At 40.5% G+C, this 20,474-nt stretch overlaps 1 protein-coding gene across 1 annotated transcript; it reads left to right on the top strand.

The window, feature by feature from the left end:
- The first annotated feature begins 4,739 nt into the window (after positions 1-4,739).
- Positions 4,740-5,699, top strand: tnnt2c (troponin T2c, cardiac). The gene has a single exon (XM_085769429.1). The coding sequence runs from the start codon at positions 4,837-4,839 to the stop codon at positions 5,695-5,697; it is 861 nt and encodes a 286-aa protein (XP_085625555.1). The 5' UTR covers positions 4,740-4,836; the 3' UTR covers positions 5,698-5,699.
- Positions 5,700-20,474: the final 14,775 nt, after the last annotated feature.

Below are 20,474 nucleotides of genomic sequence, written 5' to 3'. Positions count from 1 at the left end.
ACGGCTGCCACCTTGCCTCAGTCAGCTCTCTCCCTCCTATGCCCATGGTGCATGCTCTACTAAAAGAACCAGAACTTGACAGATTTTCAAGCAGTTTGGTTTGTTATGAACATCAGAAATGCAGTTATGCTACAAATAATTTTAATCATGTACTTTTCTAACATTATGCAAATTAGTACAATATGTATGACACAAACAATATGCAAAAAAGTAATACTAAGTGTATTAGGGCCAGCCCACCCCCCCAAAAAGAGCCAGCCAAAAAAATAAATAAAAAATCCGGCACAAGAAAAAAAAAAAAAAAAATTTTTTGCCTGACTTTTTTTTTTTCTTGTGCCGGATTTTTTTTTTTTTCTTGTGTCGGACTTTTTTTTTTTCTTGTGCCGGATTTTTTTTTTTTTCTTATGTCGGATTTTTTTTTTTTCTTGTGTCGGATTTTTTTTTTTCTTGTGTCAGATTTATTTATTTATTTTTTTGCTTGACTTTTTTTTTTTCTTGTTCCTGATTTTTTTTTTCTTGCCCGACTTTTTTTTTCTTCTTGTGTCAGATTTTTTTGTTTTTGCTTGCTTTCTTCTCTTGTGGCTTGTGTGTTTTTTTCGGCTTTTTTTGGGGGGGGGCGGGTTGGCAAGTTGGCAAGTTGACTGATCCAATATATGGCCCCCTGACCCGCCCCCTTGGTGACACCTGTGGAGGACCAGGAAAGACCGTGGCCGCACCTGGAACACCGCCTACAGGTGGCGGGACAGACCGTGAGCGGTGCAAGGCCAAGGGAGGAGGTGTGCTTGCTAGCAGCTTACCTACACTCATGCCAGCAAATGTTGTTCGCTTGCTCCCTCGTCAACAAAACGATTCACATCAGACTGTGGAGTGGAGGGCTTCTCGGCGTAGCGTGAGGAACTGCTGTGGTCACGTTCTCATGGAAACCTGCGCTGAACCAGAGCACCACGTGCGCTGCTGCGGTCCTAGCTGGAGGAGCTAATGCTACATCACTGAGCCGGTAAGCTACGGGGAAGCTGTGTACACCACCAACTGCATTAGTGTAGGATGCAAAGACGGTTTAGAAGCATATAGAGTATCTTTGGTGCTTGTGTGACTGCCAGACACGCGTGGAAGCGCTGGTAGTGTTTTTGTAATTATGTAGAATTCCTCTAGGGGTCGACACAATTATGACACAACTGTTTTTGGTCCATCAAGGTGTTATTATGAAGTGGATGATCGAGTTATCTATCACCTTTAGTGTACATTTCTCCACCACATCGCTCAGTTAATTCTTTAGGGAAACCATGATTAAAGTCTCCTGATATTCTTAAAAGTGAAGAAGAAAAAAAGTCCACTTTCTGATATAGCCTAATAAATTAGGGACTATAGCCTAGATTAAAGTTTCATTTTGTAGTAGTACATGGTTAAAAAACAACAGGCAAAAAGCTGAAGTTAATTAATCTGTCTATCAATCTATATTCTATATCTGTTACCATACCCTCCTGAGACCCGAGCTTTTTTCTGATGTGCATTTTTTATTTCTCCTTGCTATCTGGGATAAATAGGACCTAATAAGTACAATACCTAAAGTTTGTCTTTGTACAGGAAGTAGTTTTTGCAAAAAATGATGTCCTCATATGAGGACACTGGGATTATCTCAACATAAAAAAACTGTATTTGCTGTTTGGGACCAGAAGGGCCCAATTTGTGTAAATTCAAAATTTCAGCTTTCTACAATAAGTAGTTCCCTCAAAAATCAGTGTCCTCATACGAGGACATTGGGTCGAAAAACAATGAATCCTACTGTATATAGAATACAGTGACATATGAAGGTTCAAAGGGGTTTTATTCTAAAATGCCACATCAGATTGGCCTGATTTTTTCTGAGTGTCATCCTGAGGTCAAGTACTATCAGTCTGAAGTGGAACAGTCAAGTAATAACGAGTAGTTTTTAAGAAATGTGAATCCTCCTGAGACCCTTCGTCCTCATACGAGGACATTATTTTTGCCTCTTTGCACCATGATACTCCATTTTTAAAAGCTTTGACCCATTAGCCACATTTAGGGACACTGCCTGCGCCATCTTGTGGTGATATCACAAAAAAAAGACAACAACATGGTAGTCCCAATGTCCTCAAACGAGGACGTGACATTTATTGATGTCCTAGTCTGCTACTATTACTAAAATGTGTCAAATTTTAATGCCATATGAAGACAGAGACATTGTTGTACATAAATACACTGGTTTCATTCATAAAATTTGGATTTAATTCTTACCTTGGTCTTTTATCTTCCGGGAACTGCCATAGAAGGCTCCGGCTGAAATTCCCGCCATTTTTTTCCCCCAAAGAAATTGGTGTAATTTGTGATATCACCACAAGTTGGTGCAGGCAGTGTCCCTAAATGTGGCTAATAGGTCAACGTTTTTAGAAATGGAGTATCATGGTGCTAAGAGGCAAAAATGTAATGTCCTCGTATGAGGACGCAGGGTCTCAGGAGGTGGAGTGCTGTCTACCCATAGACTGTATAGGCTACATGTATTTTGGATTTTAATCAAGCAATTGAACTCCTCAAGAGGATATAATAGGCTATTTCAGGTGAAAATTAAGTGCAGTATAAAAGTGCAAAAAATGAAACATTAGGGGATTGGAATACAAAGCAAAAGCAAAACTAAACTAAATACTAACAGATAAGGTGCGAAAAATACACTATACTGTAGTAGGCCTTTGAAAGCAACATAACATGGAGCAGCGAAATAATAAATAATATAAAAAAAATAAAAAGTTATAGATTAGAATAGCAGAAGATGGGCTTAATAACAGGCTTAATTTCTTGGTTTGCTCTATTCTTTTAAGAGACAAAATAACAAACTTAAAGTTGTTAAGAAAACCAGGGAAGGAGGGCTTGCAGTTCCTCTATTTTGCACAATGGATATTATATTTACCCTGTATACCTGAGGAACCACTGTTTAGGCCTATACATTTATTTTAATTGATGTGATTACTTCGTTTTTGAAATGACATGCCATAGTGGGCTAATGGGGACTGACAATAGGCTATATACTTATATACTGTTTCATAGGCCTTTCAAAACCAGCTGCAGATGAAAACTGTGGGATACACTTATGACCACAAGAGGTCACTGTGTTCCCATGGTTTTCCACTGTGTTAAATCTACTTTTCTTGAACGACACACACTGTTCTTGTGTTCGAAAAGGACTTTGTGACTTAAACTGAGGAGAAGGGCTTGAATTTACTTTTAACATAGAGGAGTCTTACCATATCACTCTTTGATAATTGTGAGTTGTGTTAAGCAGCAGAGAGTGTGGCTATTTATAACCGTGGTCATTTGTTTCCTGTCTTTGCTGATGGACACAGTTGTCCCTTGCCACCAGCAGCCGAGGGTGCCTTGATTATACTGGAGCCACCTGCTGTCCTCATGTTGTGCACAGGCATGTTTTAGTGGTGCTCAGTCCACTCTGGGATGAGACAGGCACCGGGCATTCTCACAGGCTTTAAGACTTGTTTTGTGGCCCTCTAAGGCCACAATTACCCCCCCACTCAGTCTGAGCCTCCCAGAAGATTTATAATAAGACTGCAATATAACCCCCTGGAGACAATGTGTTACAAAATACGTACAAATGTTGTTCCTTATGAGGTGCTTGCTTGTTCTCTGATGCTACATAGCACCTGTCAGTCCCTGTCACTTACCTCATCATCTGAACATTGCACTTGTCCTTTTCCACCAATAAGTCAAAATGTGGTAACATAAGTTCTCGACGTCAGTATTTAGATGTTGCCCCGTGGGGGCAATTACACTTTAATCCACTCAGAGCTGAAAGCGGAAAGCCTCCAATAGCAAGAATGTTTTCATCACATACCAAAGTGGAGACGAGGCCGGACCAGTAAATCTCGTCTTGCACGTCATTGTTCTTATTGACGCTCTTTCATGGCGCCTGTCTTTTTAGTGTTGCTTGTCTACACAGACAAAACTCTTAATGACTGTTGATGGATGGGTATACAGTTCAGCATTTTACACACTCAAATTTACACTTGGTTACTTTTTTGAACTCAAACAAAATACGTTTGTTGGCACTTTATTACTGTGGACAAGGGATATTCAAGGTATTAACTGAACTAGGAGAGTGTGACAGCTGTAACTTCCCACCATTAAAATGCTCTCAGGCTCTGACGTACTTAAGAGATTGCAATTTGCTTTGCTAATGCAAGTTCTTAAACATACGTGCTTTTCACCAGTGGTTTGTATAGCCTCATGATGGATTAGCAAGTTCCTAAATTGCAGTCATATTTGGATGATACATAATCTGGCATGGAAGTCACTGACGTGGTCGTTTTCAACCTCTTTATTTATCCTTTATATTTCTGCCTCCACATTTCTATCTCTTGTCGTTGCAGGTGGGCCGTTAAAGCTTGGATGTTATTTGTTGTGGATGATAGTACGTGTGTTGCTTTGTGGGACTGGAAAGCACAAGTGTGTGCGTGCATCTGTTGTGAATCTGAAATAGTCTCTCATCTTGTCCTTACAAAGGAATGAGGAGCACTGCAGGGTCAGTAGACAGCAGGGGGGGTCTTATGGGGATAAGTGGGGGTGTGTATGTGACTGACAAGACTTGGTGAAGGAGAAAATAGACTATTCCATCTGTCTCAAAATCCGCCCTGCCGCTGACCCACACTCTGGAGACTCTGGTCGGCCTACGGTCACATGGTAAAGGCAAACCTATAAAAACCCCCAAAGCCACACGCCCAAGGCCCCAGTCATCTCTGTTGTGCGAGACACCAGCTGGTCTTGGTGTTCATCCCCGCTTTCTCTTCCCCGGGCAGCCTCCGCGGTAACATCATGTCAGACACCGAGGAAATTGTGGAGGAATATGAGGAGGAGGAAGAAGAGGAAGAGGTAAATGAGGAGGAAGAAGTTGAAGAGGAAGAAGAAGTTGTCGAGGAAGAAGAGGAAGAGGAGCACAAGGACACTGAGGCAGAGAAGAAAGAGGAGCATCCTGAGGAGCCCGAGGAAGAGTCCAAGCGACGACACAAGACAACTTATGTGCCAAACATCGCTCCCCCAAAGCTCCCCGACGGCGAGAAGGTGGATTTCGATGACCTCCACCGCAAGAGGGTAGAGAAGGATTTCAACGACCTCCAGTCGCTGATCGAGCTGCATTTCACCAACCGTCAGAAGGAGGAGGAGGAGCTGGTGGCGCTGCGGAGCCGCATCGAGCGCCGCCGCTCCGACAGAGCCGAGCAGCAACGCGTCCGCACGGAGCAGGATCGCGAGCGCCAAGCGCGGCTGAACGAGGAGCGGGCGAGGCGCGAGGAGGAGGCGGCCAAGCTGCGCGCCGACGAGGAAGCCAAGAAGAAGAAGATCTTCACCAACAAGTCCTACGGCGGTTACCTCCAGAAGGTCGACCAGAAGAAGGGCAAGAAGCTGACGGCGAGGGAGGAGAAGAAGAAGGCCTTGATGGAGCGCAAGAAGCCGCTCAACATCGACCACCTCAACCAGGAGAAGCTGGCGGAGAAGGCCCAGGACCTGTGGCAGTGGCTGCACCAGCTGCACGCCGAGAAGTTCGATCTGGCGGAGAGGCTCAAGAGGCAGAAGTACGACATCTACGTGCTCCGAAACCGAGTCAGCGACCACCAGAGGGGCTCCAAGGCGTCCAAGACCTCGCGCAGCGCCAAGGGCAAGTCTGGCTCCTGGAAGTGAGGCGGCAGTTTCTGGACTATTTGGCTCCTGTTTAAATCTTGTATCTTGAGCGGAACCAACACTTTGAATAACATCTGTGACATTTCTATTGAGAGAAAACGATTAATCTTATTTACCGATTCAGTTTACCAAATTTGAATGTTTAGTTTATCGCCCCACCCGGGTATGTTCTAATCCGTGTTTAATTTCACTTTTGCATATACCTGCAGTGTTTTCATGATTAGTTTTATGTGCCCATAATTTTTCCTTGCTCAAAGTCTTCAAATAAGATGCCAAAATTGCAATTGTTTCCAATAAATTTCAAGTATCATGCTGTTTATTCTGCAATTACTGCTTCACTGATAAGAAACCTGTTGAAACATGTGACTGACAAAGGCAGCTCTGTAACGAGGCAAAACTGTTTTCTTAATACCAGGACTTATCTGAACTGATGATGAGGTTTAGAGCAGCGTGGGTGGGGTTTGTGTTAAATGCCTGAAAGGCCTAACAGGTGTCGCACAGCTGAGCCTTTATGAAGCTAATTTAGTCTCTGAAGCTCAGGACGAGCAGTGTTGAGCCCCCCACCCTAAGAATGGAAGAAGCTTCACAGATGGGTGTTTGATATCCTGAAGGTATACCGCAATAAAATTATTAAGACTTTTTAGTGTTTGATATTCTGCAACTTTTTATTGGACTGATTTGTTCAACAGTAACTCAGAGAGTATACTGTATCAATGACCATAGAACTAAACTCACCATTAGTTGGATAAATATACTAATACTAGCGGCCAAAGTGACATATTGAGCTAAATGTGGTTGTTTTACAACACAGAGCAAAATAGTACTAAGAAAAATGGGGCTACAGTTTGGAAAAATTTATTTTTTTCAGTCACTCTCTGATTTCAGATAAGAGCCGATGTGTAGCACATTTGATAGCCACATGAAAGACTAATGCACCGAGTTCAAAAGGAAAGCAGTTATTTTCATTCATAATTAATAATCAAATAAAACATTGGCAGCGTTTCCCACAACTGACACTAACTTCTCACAGTTTTCTCGTTATGTGACGTTAATAAAGCTTGGGTTGGTCCCTATTTTTGTGTTCAAAACAAAATAAAACATCAAATTCTTTACTGTCCTATCCAATAAAGGCTTGAAAAGCCCAAAAGAAAAAGAAAAACAACATTTAAACTTTTTGAGATTTTACTGACCAGATGAAATTCAAACACAAGTGATACAAATATATATGTGGTCGTTCTGGTAGTCAGTCTTTACTCTCAAGGTAAGTAAACCATGAAATAGAAGATTTGTCTGGAAAAAAAGTCATTTAAATCCAAATTGTCCACCGTTATCTGAAAATATGGCCCCCTGGTGCGTAGTAAAACTAAATGTCCTCTAGGTGGCACTAGAACATCAGTTTGTAGCAATGAAATTAAGACAAACACACATCTGGAAAAGGTGCAGCAGCAGCACACAGCTTAATGTGAGTATGTTTGTGTGTAGCGTGTGATATTTTGTGAGTGTGAAACTATGCAATTAATTCAGTTTCTATAAAGCCAGTCATTTAGTTTTAAACTAAAGTGGGGACACCTTTTTCCTCCATAAGGTTAAACTCTATTTGAACTAAATAAAAGCCAGAAATTAGTAGGTACAGGCTCCTTGTCTTTGAGTGTGCATACCAATTACCCCTGTAAGTACTCTGAGACAGACTTGTTCGGTGCACAGCAGAAAAAAAAAAAACGCCCCTCTTTCTACACCAACAGCAAACTGCAGCAGAGAAACCTGCGTCTCTCTCCCCTGTGGTTTCTCGATTGTCAGTCAAGTTTCCAGTGTTGATGCCTTCACTGCTGCTTCGCTCCCATGGCCGTGACAAGCCATTAAAACCTTCCAGACACGACAGTATGTCAACAGGTTACCATAGAGACAGGGAGAGGCTGTCTATGCAATCAGGTCTCCGACACACACACACACACACACACACACACACCCCTACAGCCTCAACACGCCCACTTGCACAAACACGGCGCTATACCTCAGCTCAAAGGTGTGTGTATGTGTGTGTGGGGTCGTCTGTATTGATGGTGTTGTGAAAAATGCCTGACTTGGCAGCAGCGTGGAGACATACCAGTGCATCAATTGAACTACCCGTGTTGCGCCGGTGGGAACAAGGTGTTCCCAGAACTCTGCAGCTGAAGTTGAAACAGATAACAAGTTGTTCTTTCGGTTTTATATACATCTCGCTCCTGCTGCGTTGTGATGGATCCCATTTAGGTTTGAAAAGAAGCTCGCCACATCAGTCCGGATTCACATGGAGTTGAAACGTGGCTGCTCATATCAAAAAGGATGTGTGTGTGTGTGTGTGTGTGTACCAGGAATAGCAACTACAGGGTCTTCAGGGGGGTGTTGGCTGCTCATTAATACCCAGCAGAGACTAGAGAGTAATGTAAACTCTGTGATTGACAGTTCCTGTGCCACACTTTGAACTCTGACCAGGAACTTATTATCTGGTTCGGTCGTCCACAGAAGATGTGTATTTTAATTAGGGTAATGCAGATCTGTAGCTGTAGTCAGTGCTTTGCATTGCATAGGGATGCTTTTTTTTTTGACTTGTTGGTTTTCTTTCTTTCTTGTCTTCCTTTAACTTTAACTAGACTAAAAAAAATCTAAATTGATTTGAGAAAAATAAGGTGCCAAAGTTGCTTGTTAGTCCAAATTTCTGACAGATGCAGGTATTTATGAACAGGTCTGCCAGCAGCTGTTTTGCACATTATGTGACAGCATTTAGCGATACTTTAAGCAGACACAACTCCATTTTCCACTAACGAGTTGATCTTTACGTCAGCAAGAGTTTGGCTGCAGTAAAAGTAGAACTTGTGCATGAGTGGATGGCTTGTGGCATACAGTACATCTTGCTGTGCTAAACTGACAGACAGCTCAACCGTTAATTGACATGAAGACACACAGTCAGAGTGACAGTGAGGTGGACAAAAATGTCAAATTTCAGTATCTATACATATGTTCTTTTGTATTTTGTTGACGATAAACTACTGTAATGCAATACATTTATATAGATAACCTTGTCTGGTAATTATACAATGACAACTTGTTAGATTCTCATTATCTCCTTATTTTTTTTCCATCTGTTGTTTAGTTGGTTCTCTCCCGGTGGAGGCGTCATGACTGAAATAGTTCATGTAAATATCTGAACACTCTAAAGTCCACTTTCCCATTCTGGCAACGTGGTCTCTGACTTTTAGACCCCCACTGTATAACACTAAACAGCAGCTGGTGGAACGGGCTCTCGGCATGTAAATATAGCCACGGAGGAGCCGAGCAGTTGAAGGGATGTGTATGTGCCTTGATTCATTGATCCTAATTTCCCCGTACGTCTGCCTGCGCGCTTCAGTGTGTTTGTATTTAACGACCACAGAATCCTGCACAATGGCTGCCATGAGCCTTTGTGATAAAGTTGCTTGTGGTTCCTATTAATTATTTGATTATTAAATGGGCGCAGTGAGAGATGAAAACACATTTTCAGACTCTTAACCCGGGGTTTTACATGTTTATTAAAATCGTTCTGTTTTGTTTTGCAGAGTGCAGTGGCAGTGAAGAGAATTTTTCTTTATGATGGGACCAACATAACAAAGTAAAACAAAGTAACAACAATAGTTATATTAGTCATATTATCCCACCCTTTGTGTCTCCATTGCAGGCAGGCAGTGGTTTTATTCTGAAATACATCACTCGTCAGTGTTTGTATCAACTTATTGTGAAGACAATAAAGTGCGAGAGCCTGTTTTCCTGGCACAGACTGCAAATTATGACATTAAAGTTGCCCAAGGAGGAGAAGTATTATATGATTACAGCATGCAGTCTTTTAGAAAATAACCTTGGACATATGGGATTAGTGGTTGAAGTAGTACACTACTAAGATTTAGAAGCATACAATTCTGAGGTACTTGTACATTACTTACTTTTGGCGCTACTTTCCGCAGCTGCTGCTATGAAGAGATTAACTAATTATTTTGGGGGATTTTATTACATGCAACACTGAATGACCAGTGTTTAAAGGTATGCAGCATAATACCATTCTGTCCAAGTTGGTGAAGGAGAACTTGTACAAATTTGCCAAAAGTTGACACAGTGTTTCTGCTGCAAGGAATTGTGGACCAGGATTATTTTCCTTTCCTTCCTTCCTTTGCTGTGCTCGGTCGTTGGTCTAGTGTACCCTGTGCTGAAGGAGATAAGAGACTGAAGCACCTTTTCTTAGCATTTATAGACTCGGAGCTGCTATCATGGCTGCCACTTAGATAATTGTGGGTCATTTGGCTAAGTTGGGAACCTTCCTGAGCAAAAAAACGATTTGTCAGCCACCTCCCTGCAGCTCTCAGTCCTAAAACCTTGAAATAAATGAGCATTTTTGCACTTGAGGGTCCCACTTGTTATTAATTAGGAAGAGAATTGGGCACTTCGGCAGTAATCATGATTTAACCCAAGTTGTGATTTAAATTCACAGGTTACATTATAAAAATCACAACACGTGATGTTGTTCTTTTCTGTGTGTTTTTTCCATGACTTCAATGTCTTATCCTATTATGGACATAAACATGCACGCAGAATGCCAGTAGGGAAACCAGCTCAGAGAGATGCGTACAGTATGTATGCTCCCAGCTCTCTGGATGCCTCTAGCCTGTGGATAAATTAGTCTGCCCTGGAGACGGTGCCGTTTGGGCTTATCTCCAACCTCCTCCAAATTGAGGTGGGAGTTGGTAGCGGCCAGAGGTATAAAGAAGATTTAGCTTATCCGACAGGGCATTAATCTCTGCACCTCCTCAGCATCCTGCAAGTTTCCGAGCCCCGGATCCCTTCGGCCGTATAAAGATGTGAAGTCGCCGTGCATCCTATCAGCACCTCATTGCAGCCCATTGACAGAGAGTTCATGAGTATGTCGCTTTTCATATCTGGAATGAAGCCATCAATCTCCTACATTGTCATGGTGAGAATAGTAACAGTGAAGCCTTAATTGGTGTGATACTTAAGCCCTCTTCAATTGAGACCCGAGAGGTACAGTCTGACCCCTACTCCCTGCTACAGTGAAAGCTTTAATTAAAAATATTTGTTTTTCCTGTTTTATAACAAAGTCCATGATTACTGTACTTCTCTGTGGGGCTCTACAGACTGTATTTTACTTGTTGCAGGTTGTTTCATAAAAATATACTTGATGAGGTCCCTATAATGAAAAAGCTTTTTCAAAATAACTCTGTTTGTTCATAAATTACGACTGTAGTGTCCTCAAGAGACTCTGGCCTATTAAATTAGAAAGATTTATTCGATAAATCATATAAATAGTAGTACACAACACATGTCAGGATAACCCAACAACAGAGCAACCATCAAGACCTTAAGGAAGAAAAATGAATGCCAAATGAATTTTCATTAGTGGAAGTGGTACAAGTTTTTTTATGTATTGTTTTTTATTCTGTGTCCCTTTCAAGACTGAGAGAATGACTCATTTTCTCTTTACTGACCATAATGTACCTGGCTTTGTTTGTAGCACCTGTTGCTCAAAGACAATATTACAATGGATTACAGTGTTCACTTTCGTCACACTTACTAACCACACAATTTGTTTTAGCAGTGTTTCTGCTTTTGTTTTGCACATTTCAAATCCTACACCAAGAAAGACAGCATTCATTATATGAAAGACTTACAATTAAGCAAAAACGTTCTCATTTAAAAACAATCTCTGGTGGTTCAACAATGGCTATCTAGACTTCCCCTCCATTGTTTCACATGTTTTATATAGTTTATTGGTAAAATAACAATATTTTACAAGAAAAAAAATCTAAAGTTTTTAGAAAAGTGAATCATCTTCATTGCTTTTTCTCACCTTTATCAAAAAGTTGACCAAATTGTGTAATGCACGTCCACTTCAAGGCTAGACAAGAAAGCCATAATACCATTGAAGAAAGTAAAAGCTTGATAGTGTTCTTGTGAGTGAGTCATGTTGTGTGTGTCTGTTTTGTCGTCATGTGTCCCAAGCATACACTATTTATATAAACTGATGCAGTTACCTAACAGTTTCCTGGCGGCGGCGCCCACAGACACATTGTAAGTACACAGGTCCAAAATATGACTCACCGTTGAAGTGTAGGAGCTCAGGCTGTTCATTCATGGAAACAACAATACAAACATCTGCTGACTGCTGTTTGCAGGGGCTTCAGACGGAGACGGTGAAATACTGTGAAATACTGTGTGGGGTATGACGTGTTTTCAGGATGTGGTGCGTGCTGAAACGAACACGGTGACGACGTTTTGATCGAGCTTTAACAGAGTCTAGACCAGAACATACAAATACAATACTAATTGGCTGACTCAAAGTGTAAATCACACTATAACAGTCTCTCTCTGTGTTAAAGGCGCAGATCTAACACCTGTTTACCCGCCAGTCTAAAGGAAAATTTACAACTTAAATCCTTTACTCACCAAAAGCATCTCCATCTGTGAAAAGCAACCCCATTGTTTTGCTTCTTCCTCTACAGAATCACTTCTTTTTGTATGGCTGGTTTGGCTAACCTAGCTAGCTCCATCATTTTAAGATAAGATAATCCTTTATTTGTCCCCCAATAGGGAAATGTACAGGGTTGCAACAGCAGACAACGACAAAGAAATGTATAGGACAGATAATACAATTTGTAAAGTGTAATGTAAAGTATGATTAAGACAAATCATAAATAAGAAGAAATATAAATGTGTACACATTTGAATTATATTTAGTGCTGAGAGAAGCTCTTGTTGTGGAGTCTGACAGCTTTTTTCCTTATTTGATATTTAAATTTTCCGGTACTAGCATCCAGTCTGCAGTGAAGAAGTAGTGCAGAGCAGATGTTGTAGGCCTATTACGTCTTGTCTTCTAACCAAAACTATATCTGAAGCTCTTTGGAAACACAATTTTCAGTGCTAACAGACTAGTACATTGGCTATATAGCAATAGCAAACAAAGCTGCCCAGTTGTGGAGCTGATGTCACTCATTTGTGGGACTTGTCTGTACTAGACAGAATTTCTATCATATGGATCTCTCGCTCCAGTGATTTATCAATACAGTAATCTCTCACCACTCAAGTTTTTCCAGCAGCATGAGTCGATTAATAACAAATATCTGTTTGTTTCTCTGTCCCCCATTTTGGTGCATGTCTAGACAACTATGCTTCTCACAAAATGTGGTATGTTAACATGATCCCACCTGGATGACTTTTAATAAGTTTGGTGATTCCCTGCACCAACATCCAGGCCAACTAATCCACATTTTAGTTTGTCATTGCAGAATTAATGACATTCCCAATCCCAACAGCCTTAGATAGATCAGTGAAAATGAGAGGCTCTTCAATTGTTAGCATAACACTTACATTGAGAACATGGTAAGTAAGACTTTTTTGTTTTGTTTTGTTTTATCATGAATTTAAATCATGATTAATGAGGTTCAAAAGCAAACTTTAGATCTCAACAGTTCATCTTATGGAGTTATTTTCAATTTCTACAGCATCACCGAGCTGCTAGCATTGACGCAGTCTTGTTTAAATTTAAATAATCTTTATTTTTGTGTTGTGATAACAAATAGTCCAACACTGTGAGTGAGGCGATGGGTTGTAAATGTCATCAGAAGCGGACCACTGGCTGAGGATGCAGAACTCCCAGAGACAATATTTGCCTGTATGCACTGGCTGTTTGTCTAGACGGAGGCAGAGCTCTGATGTCTTTATCTGTATTCATGCATTTTTTTGGCAAAATGTTTCCCTGTGTTTGCCGGCCAGCCTGTTTCATCTGGTACATTGGATGTGTCCCCGGTTATGAATCGCCGTACTGGGCGGTTGAGTCGTACCTACCTGTGACGGAACGAGTGGTATCTGATAAACGGCTGTGTTTAGATTCAAGCTCACGTCCCCACCGGTGTCCTCTCTGTCTCCTGGGTGATTCATTTCGACTCCTCCACCTCTGCTTGCCATGTAAATCAGCAGAGCAGCTGGAGTGGCCTGATCGCGCAGAAACCTTCGCCTCCCAACCTGTTATTACCTTGTCTTCCCACCACTGTGACGGCACTGATGATGGTACCGCTGCTCACACCTGTTGAACCCACAGTGAAAGCCTTTGTTTCCCATCTCTGTGGAGCTCACGTTGTCTTAATTACAATTCCCAGACTCATTTGGAAACAGGACTCTTGATGTGCGTCTGAGTCAGAGGATATCAAAGGCAAACGGAGCAGGATGATCTCACAAAAGAAGATCTTTAAGAGGCCTTAAAAGGCTCTATCTCTGGCAATGTGAGTGTGGTGACCACGATCTGGACAAAATCAAGTGGTTGAAGCAAAGACATTTACATTTTATGACAAAACAGTGTCGACACACAGTATATTCTTTGTCGTTTGTTTGATCGGCTCTTAAAAGGTTTCATTTCAAACAGTGATTATCCAAGAGAGAGCAAAAATATCTAGACTATAACACTTTATTGGTTATAATTAAAGGTAACTGCATTATATTTGGCTAGTACATTTGTAATGGTGTACAACACAACACTGTATAATGACAGTAGTTTGTGTTGTAAATACTAAACAATCTCTGGCAGTGAGTTGAAATGAAAAAGGGCTAATTACTCTATCAAAGGAGAACCAACATTAAAAGGGACATATTATGGAAATATCACTTTTTGAAGGCTCTTTAACGTGTTTGTCTTGCCTTCTGGCCCCCAAAATGTGAGAATTAACAAAAAAAAATCTGTAATTTGCAGGCTCCCGAGGTTGAAATCCATGTGGTTTTACAAGCCGTTCCCTCAGTTGTCATACAATGATGTCATTAGTTTTCAAATTTGCTTAATACCACTCCTACCTGTGAGTGCCGTTACCATAGGGACAGGCACTGAAATGAGCCGTGGTATCTTGACCGAAGCATGTCATGTCAATGTCTTTCAGACACCTGGGAACTATTTTAATTTGTGGGAAAGGAACATAATATGTCTCCTTTAACATTTAGCTCTGTCCCATTCTCTCTTGTTAGACCTTGTTCTCTGTGTTTTCTCCAGACATAACCTAAGGAAGCAACTTTGGAGGAGAAGTTAACCGTGACATGAAGGCGCAGTCACTGTGTGTAAAATTCGATCACATGCAATTTTGGATTGGATGAATTTCCGATTAATTAAGCAGCTGTTGCACATTGTTTTGTTGCCAACTGCTGATTTTCTTACTTTTCTTACTGCCTCGTTTTCCTCAGGAGGTGGTGGCTGAGGCTCATGGGTATTGAAGTATTCCGACTAAAACCAGTATTGAAATAATTAAAATTAAAAGTCATTATATCAGCCTCCTCCTCTACATGTCAGTCTGTCTCTGTCTCTAATTCAAAGTTCGTTTTTTTTTTTTTTTTTACTGTCTATTAATTACAACACTCGTGCTTCAGGGTCATCCTGAATGCCGCCACAATTAAAATATTCACACTTGTAGGTTCAAAAGTTCCACGGCTGGATTTAAATATGAATCCACGTCATGGTTATTCATTAGCTGGACGTTGCTGTCAGGACAAATCACTCGAAGGAGGCAGAGTAATGAGAGAGGATTCCTGTGCTTTTCCCCCCGTGGGGTAAAACATCTATTTATAGCCACTCACTCACATCAATACGTTTTCCCTCCTGTGTCGCCTCCATCTAATGCTTCATAAAGCGAGCGTGGCAACCTTTCATCTCCCCTCTGCTGGTAACGGTGATGGTCGGTTCTAGCCGTGCACCGAACGGCTTCTGACGCTCTCAGTTTTGTTCTTTTGACATTTGACATCCTGTAACAGGTTGGTTGAAATTAATCTTAAACGTAGTTGGATGCTTTTATTTTCAAGATTACATAATGCAACTAGACTTTTTTCCCCCTGTCGGCCAACACAGACAAGCGCCGAAAGCAAGGGATGAACATCTGACCTCGCATTCTTCATTCAACCACAACGATACATCATTAAACACCTTAATACAACAATTTTTAGTCTTGGAGCCCTCCAGGCCAAACCAAGGCTCTCAGCCCAGGTATTACTCACCATCCAAACCAAGGCAGGAGAAGACTGTTAATGTCAGGTCAGTGCCGAGATGTAGACGAGCTCTTGATAGTTTGCCAGACAGAGAAATCATTAAGAAACCACAAGGCTGCGTCTGGCTCTGAACAGATGTTCCAGGGTGGGGGTTTACATTCACTTCATGAAGATGACCTATCAAGATAGAAATACAGAGCGTTTTGTATCTTTTGGGCATTGAATTGATAACGAGCATGTGTCTGTGTGTTGTGTCCATCCCTCCCTGCGTCTATGGTGGAATAATTTTTATTACTGTAATAATATACAATTTGTATATATGCTGGAAGTGTTGCACACCATCAATTTGACATCTGAGTTATGTAACCCAGCTCCAACCTGATGCACTCTCAGCACGACCACATAGCCAGCCATGATCTTTCTCTTTTTTTCCCCTTTCTTTCTTCTTTTTTTTTATAATAGAGACACCGAAGGCCATAAAAACTACCGTTGGGCTGTAATGGGCGGTGGCGTTACATAACTGTCTGTCCACTTACCCCTTAAACTGTAATTGTTCCCAGAATAGAAGCAGCCCCTGCTTCCTCGCCATTAATGAGTTGACCGACGACCCTCTGTATCCAATGAGCCGGGGCAAATCCAGCTATATATAAGCAAATCCGAGCGTGCACAGCAATACCTTGAGCTGTGAAATGGCAAAATGTGGTAATGTGGTAAATAGAAGCATTGTAATACCAGTACTGTGTGACATAACATGATTTGCTCTTGATATTTGGGCGCAGGATTTGATATGGAAAGTGTTGAATATTTTTGATTAAATAAGAGAAAGGAAATGGAGTTTTTAATCATACTGGCATTACTGCGGCTCTTTGATAAGCCAGTAATGGCGTTAATTAATTAAAGATTCCACGGTGCCATTATTTAAAACAGGGTATCTCTTCAAAGAGTAGACGTTAAAAAGAAACTCTCATCTTCATGTTGCATCTTTCGTGTTGACAATTTGAAACTGGCATGGGTAATTGCTCCCCAAATCATGACTAATCCTGCAGGTGCATTGTTGACGGCGGCCACGAGGCCAGTCCAAACCCCCCCACCGCCAACCCCCCACCCCTCCAAGTCTTCATACAGCAGTGGTGTTATAATCCAGCACGAATAAGCATTCAGGAAATGACAAAGCGTTAATTACATGCATCACCACATGGAGCTATTAGCCCCTCGCTAACTAAAGATACAACTCCACTCTAAATATGGGTTTAGCGTTCAGAGAGTGGGCAGCTTTCATTGCCAAGGAAACTAATGCAACAAGCCCCCATGCCCCTCTTGTTTTTTTTTCATCTGTTTTCTATCCAATATCGTGGATCAAAAGGAAGTTGTGCTGTGTGTCACGCTTCAGGAGAGATCAAAATGTTCTCTTCATGTTTAACCATCAAACGGATGCAGGATGAGAAAGAAAGAGAGAGACGTCTATCCGCCAAGCTTTTCATTCTGTCTTAAAGGTTTTTTACAAGCACGACAGCACAAACTCAGGGTCTTACGTTTTGTTAGTGGAGTGGTTATGTAACGCTTATTATTTGCTGAGTGTGAAAAATGGTGTAAGAAGGCAGCTTTTTTTCCCCCCACCTCAGATACAAACGAGTATTATCCCACTTATAAAAAAACAACAATTTGTAGCGGCTGGGGAAAAATGGAAATAAAAAATTGCTCTACATTTGTGGGAAAACACAACCTTGAAATGCTCTGTGTCATGTCAAGCTGCTCCGAAAGAGTCAAAGCCACATCAGTCTGAATAATTATTTCATTTTAAATTGAGGCAACACTTCTTGTTCTCGTGTCTGGGGAGGAAAAAAAAGAAAAGAAAACGTATTCTTATTCTCTTGACAGCAAAGTTGAGACACCACTTACAATAGGCTGCATTACACAACACTTGAAGAAAGGAGCAGCACAAGAGAGCCCCAGTGTGTGTGTGACAGACCCATAATTAAACTGACTGTGTATTGATTGATAATGTCTGTCCTGTAATGTACGAGCCAGGTGTGAAGAGCTCTGTCTGTCTGGCGGCTCGTTGTTATCACTCGCAGATGTGAAATGAATTTTCGCTTCGCTTTATTTGTCCAATTTTGAGCAGCGGGGTGTTTGTGTAGTCTGTGTGTTTTCACCACAGAGAGCCAATGTAGCAGCAGCTCAGACGTGACACACTGATCCTGTATTTGTGTGTGTGCGTGTGTTTGCTCCAGCTTGGACCATTTTCCCAGCTTTGCAGACACTTATTTCTCTTCTGGACTCTTTTCTTTTTATCAAGCTCTTGGAGGAGAGCTGCAAGGCTTTTTAGATAATGAATGTTGTACCATTTCCAACTTGCACTGTCTCAATTTGACAAACGTGTGTCTTCTGCAGAGACATGATGAAATGCCGACCAGAAAGGGCCGGTTGATTGATACATCCATGAGTTTTAAGCACTGCAGCTGCACAGTGAGTTATTAAACAGTAAGAGAGAGTGACAACTTTTACAACTCTTTAAACTTATCCATGCTGCAGAATATTAACCGAGTCACAGTGATACAGTGTTTAGCACCGTCACTCGACAAGAAGAAGATTGATAGTTGATAGATGGGGGTGACACTAAATTGCGAGTAGCTGTGAATGTGAGTGTGTGAGGTTGTTTGTTCCTATGACAGACTGCTGACCTGCCCTTGCCCTATGTCAGAGGAATGGACGGATGACATGATAACTATATTATGTATCATATAGAACAAGGTTCAGCTTCATCGTGTGTCTTTTGCTAGGACCCCCCGACTCTACATTAACTCATTGAGGAGAGGGTGAAGGGGCAGCTACTGCAGGAGGAGAAGTAGGAGAGCAGGCATCACTCTGCAGAGTAGGACTCCTACTTGTTGTTTTTTTTATTGTACAATGAAAAAACATGTGAAATGAAATTTTCAGATGTCTTACATGTTTTTGAAGCCAAAATTAAAACGGATAAATCACTGTTTTTCTTGAGAGACTCTCTTTAACTAATATGCATTTTTCTCAGCTTTCGAGAAAAAAAGTGGTCTTTTTGGTGCAACCAGGCTCTATTCAACTTAAGATAAATCAAGAATGGAACAAGGTACAATCAAATGGTTTTTCCCTAATTAAATAGAGAGTCTCCTCTTTCCTTTGAGCTATTTGGTGTTTTCAGAGTCATAGTACAAAATATTCTGTGGGTCTCGAAATATTACTCAAAATGCCTCGAAATGCTGGCACAAGTCACTGACCATTTTATAAAAGGGCTGGCACTCAATGAGTTAAAATAATAACCTTTTCAAAATATGTAAATTCCTTGACAAAGACAGGCTCACTCAGACTCTTTGTTTTTTATTTTTTATTTTGTTAAAATACATATGAAACAGATACAATAAATTATATCCCAAATATTTACTTTGAATCGTTACAAAAGTTATCACAAACTGTACACATCATGACAGCAGTTGCAGTTGTTCTTGCTCAATATAGATTCAACCAATATGCAAACGATTACAGCTCAAAGCTCTAAACTCCTAAACATGGAATAACTTGATAAGGTAGAGTTGGCTTCACTTGGTTTCCAGTTTGACTAATTGTTCACAACTATTACAGAACGTGTATAAATTTCACTCGAGTACAAGTCTGAGCTGTTCAAATTATCACCAAACAATAGAAATACATTGTGATGTCTCTATTTTCTGTAAGTGTACAACAACTTTTTTAAATTTCACTTTTCAATATATATATAAACAGTGCCAGTGACAAGTGTATATATATTTATATATATACAAATGTAAACACAAAGATTGAAATTTGAAATACTAACTTATCCATTGCTTACATTTTCCCTCAGTTAAGTGTGTTTTTAAGTGGTGACACAACATGCTACAAGTAAAAATATTTAATATTAAGGGCAGCACAGGGCAAAAAGCATCATTATATATGCATGTGCAAGTAAGATAACAGTACATAGCCTTTTTTTCTATTTGCTATGTTGGTTTCTTATTACTCACAAAGAAGGAGAAGCTGAGTCAGTGTTCTGAGTTTAGATGCACTGAACTTAATTTCATATGGCTTCATGTTTAAAAAAAAAAATATTTGCAAATGTTTGAGTGTGTTTGTAGCTTCTTCTCTCATGGATAATAATTCCCTGAATTTGTAGCAGGAGATGAAAAGTTGTACAATTGCCATGATTTCTTATTGAGATTTCATTAGTATCTGTATTACTGCTTTTGTTGTTGCTGTTGTTGTTGATTTACTATTCAGGTCCATGATTGGTCCTTTTACAAAATCAGGCTTCTTATATTTAACTGGGAAGTGTTGATTTTGTTGGCAGATTTCATATATCAACTTTAGCTAACTAATTAAGCTTCAAGTTGGTTAAAAAAGGCTGTTTGTTTCTTTTAATAATTTCCAGCTGACTGTATTTAAAATTACAACATTGTAAGGGTATGCAAATATGCACTTGCTGCAAACATGATAGAATGCGAAAGACTGAGGCTAAAGCACCATCATCAGCAAAATGTCAAAACCCTTAAAAACTGAATATCCATGTAGAAAAGTGTACTCTTTTTTTTTTAATTATTTATCTTAACACAAACCCGTGAACCTGCTTCAATTACCTGTTTTATTTTTTTGTATTTTCAAACTGTATGTCTCCCTTTCAATCTTGGACATGAAAATGATTTGATCAATGTTCCTAGTGAAAGTACAGTAATGCAGTCTTGAATAATAATGAGTCG

The sequence above is a fragment of the Trachurus japonicus genome, chromosome 23, assembly GCF_045865225.1.
Source record: "Trachurus japonicus isolate A0001 chromosome 23, Traja_1.0".
Classification (NCBI taxonomy): Eukaryota; Metazoa; Chordata; class Actinopteri; order Carangiformes; family Carangidae; genus Trachurus; species Trachurus japonicus.
This window is presented reverse-complemented; position numbering and strand designations above follow the sequence as displayed.

Excerpts from the sequence above, each read along its gene's own strand:
- tnnt2c (XM_085769429.1), top strand. The coding sequence starts at position 4,837 with ATGTCAGACACCGAGGAAATTGTGGAGGAATATGAGGAGGAGGAAGAA.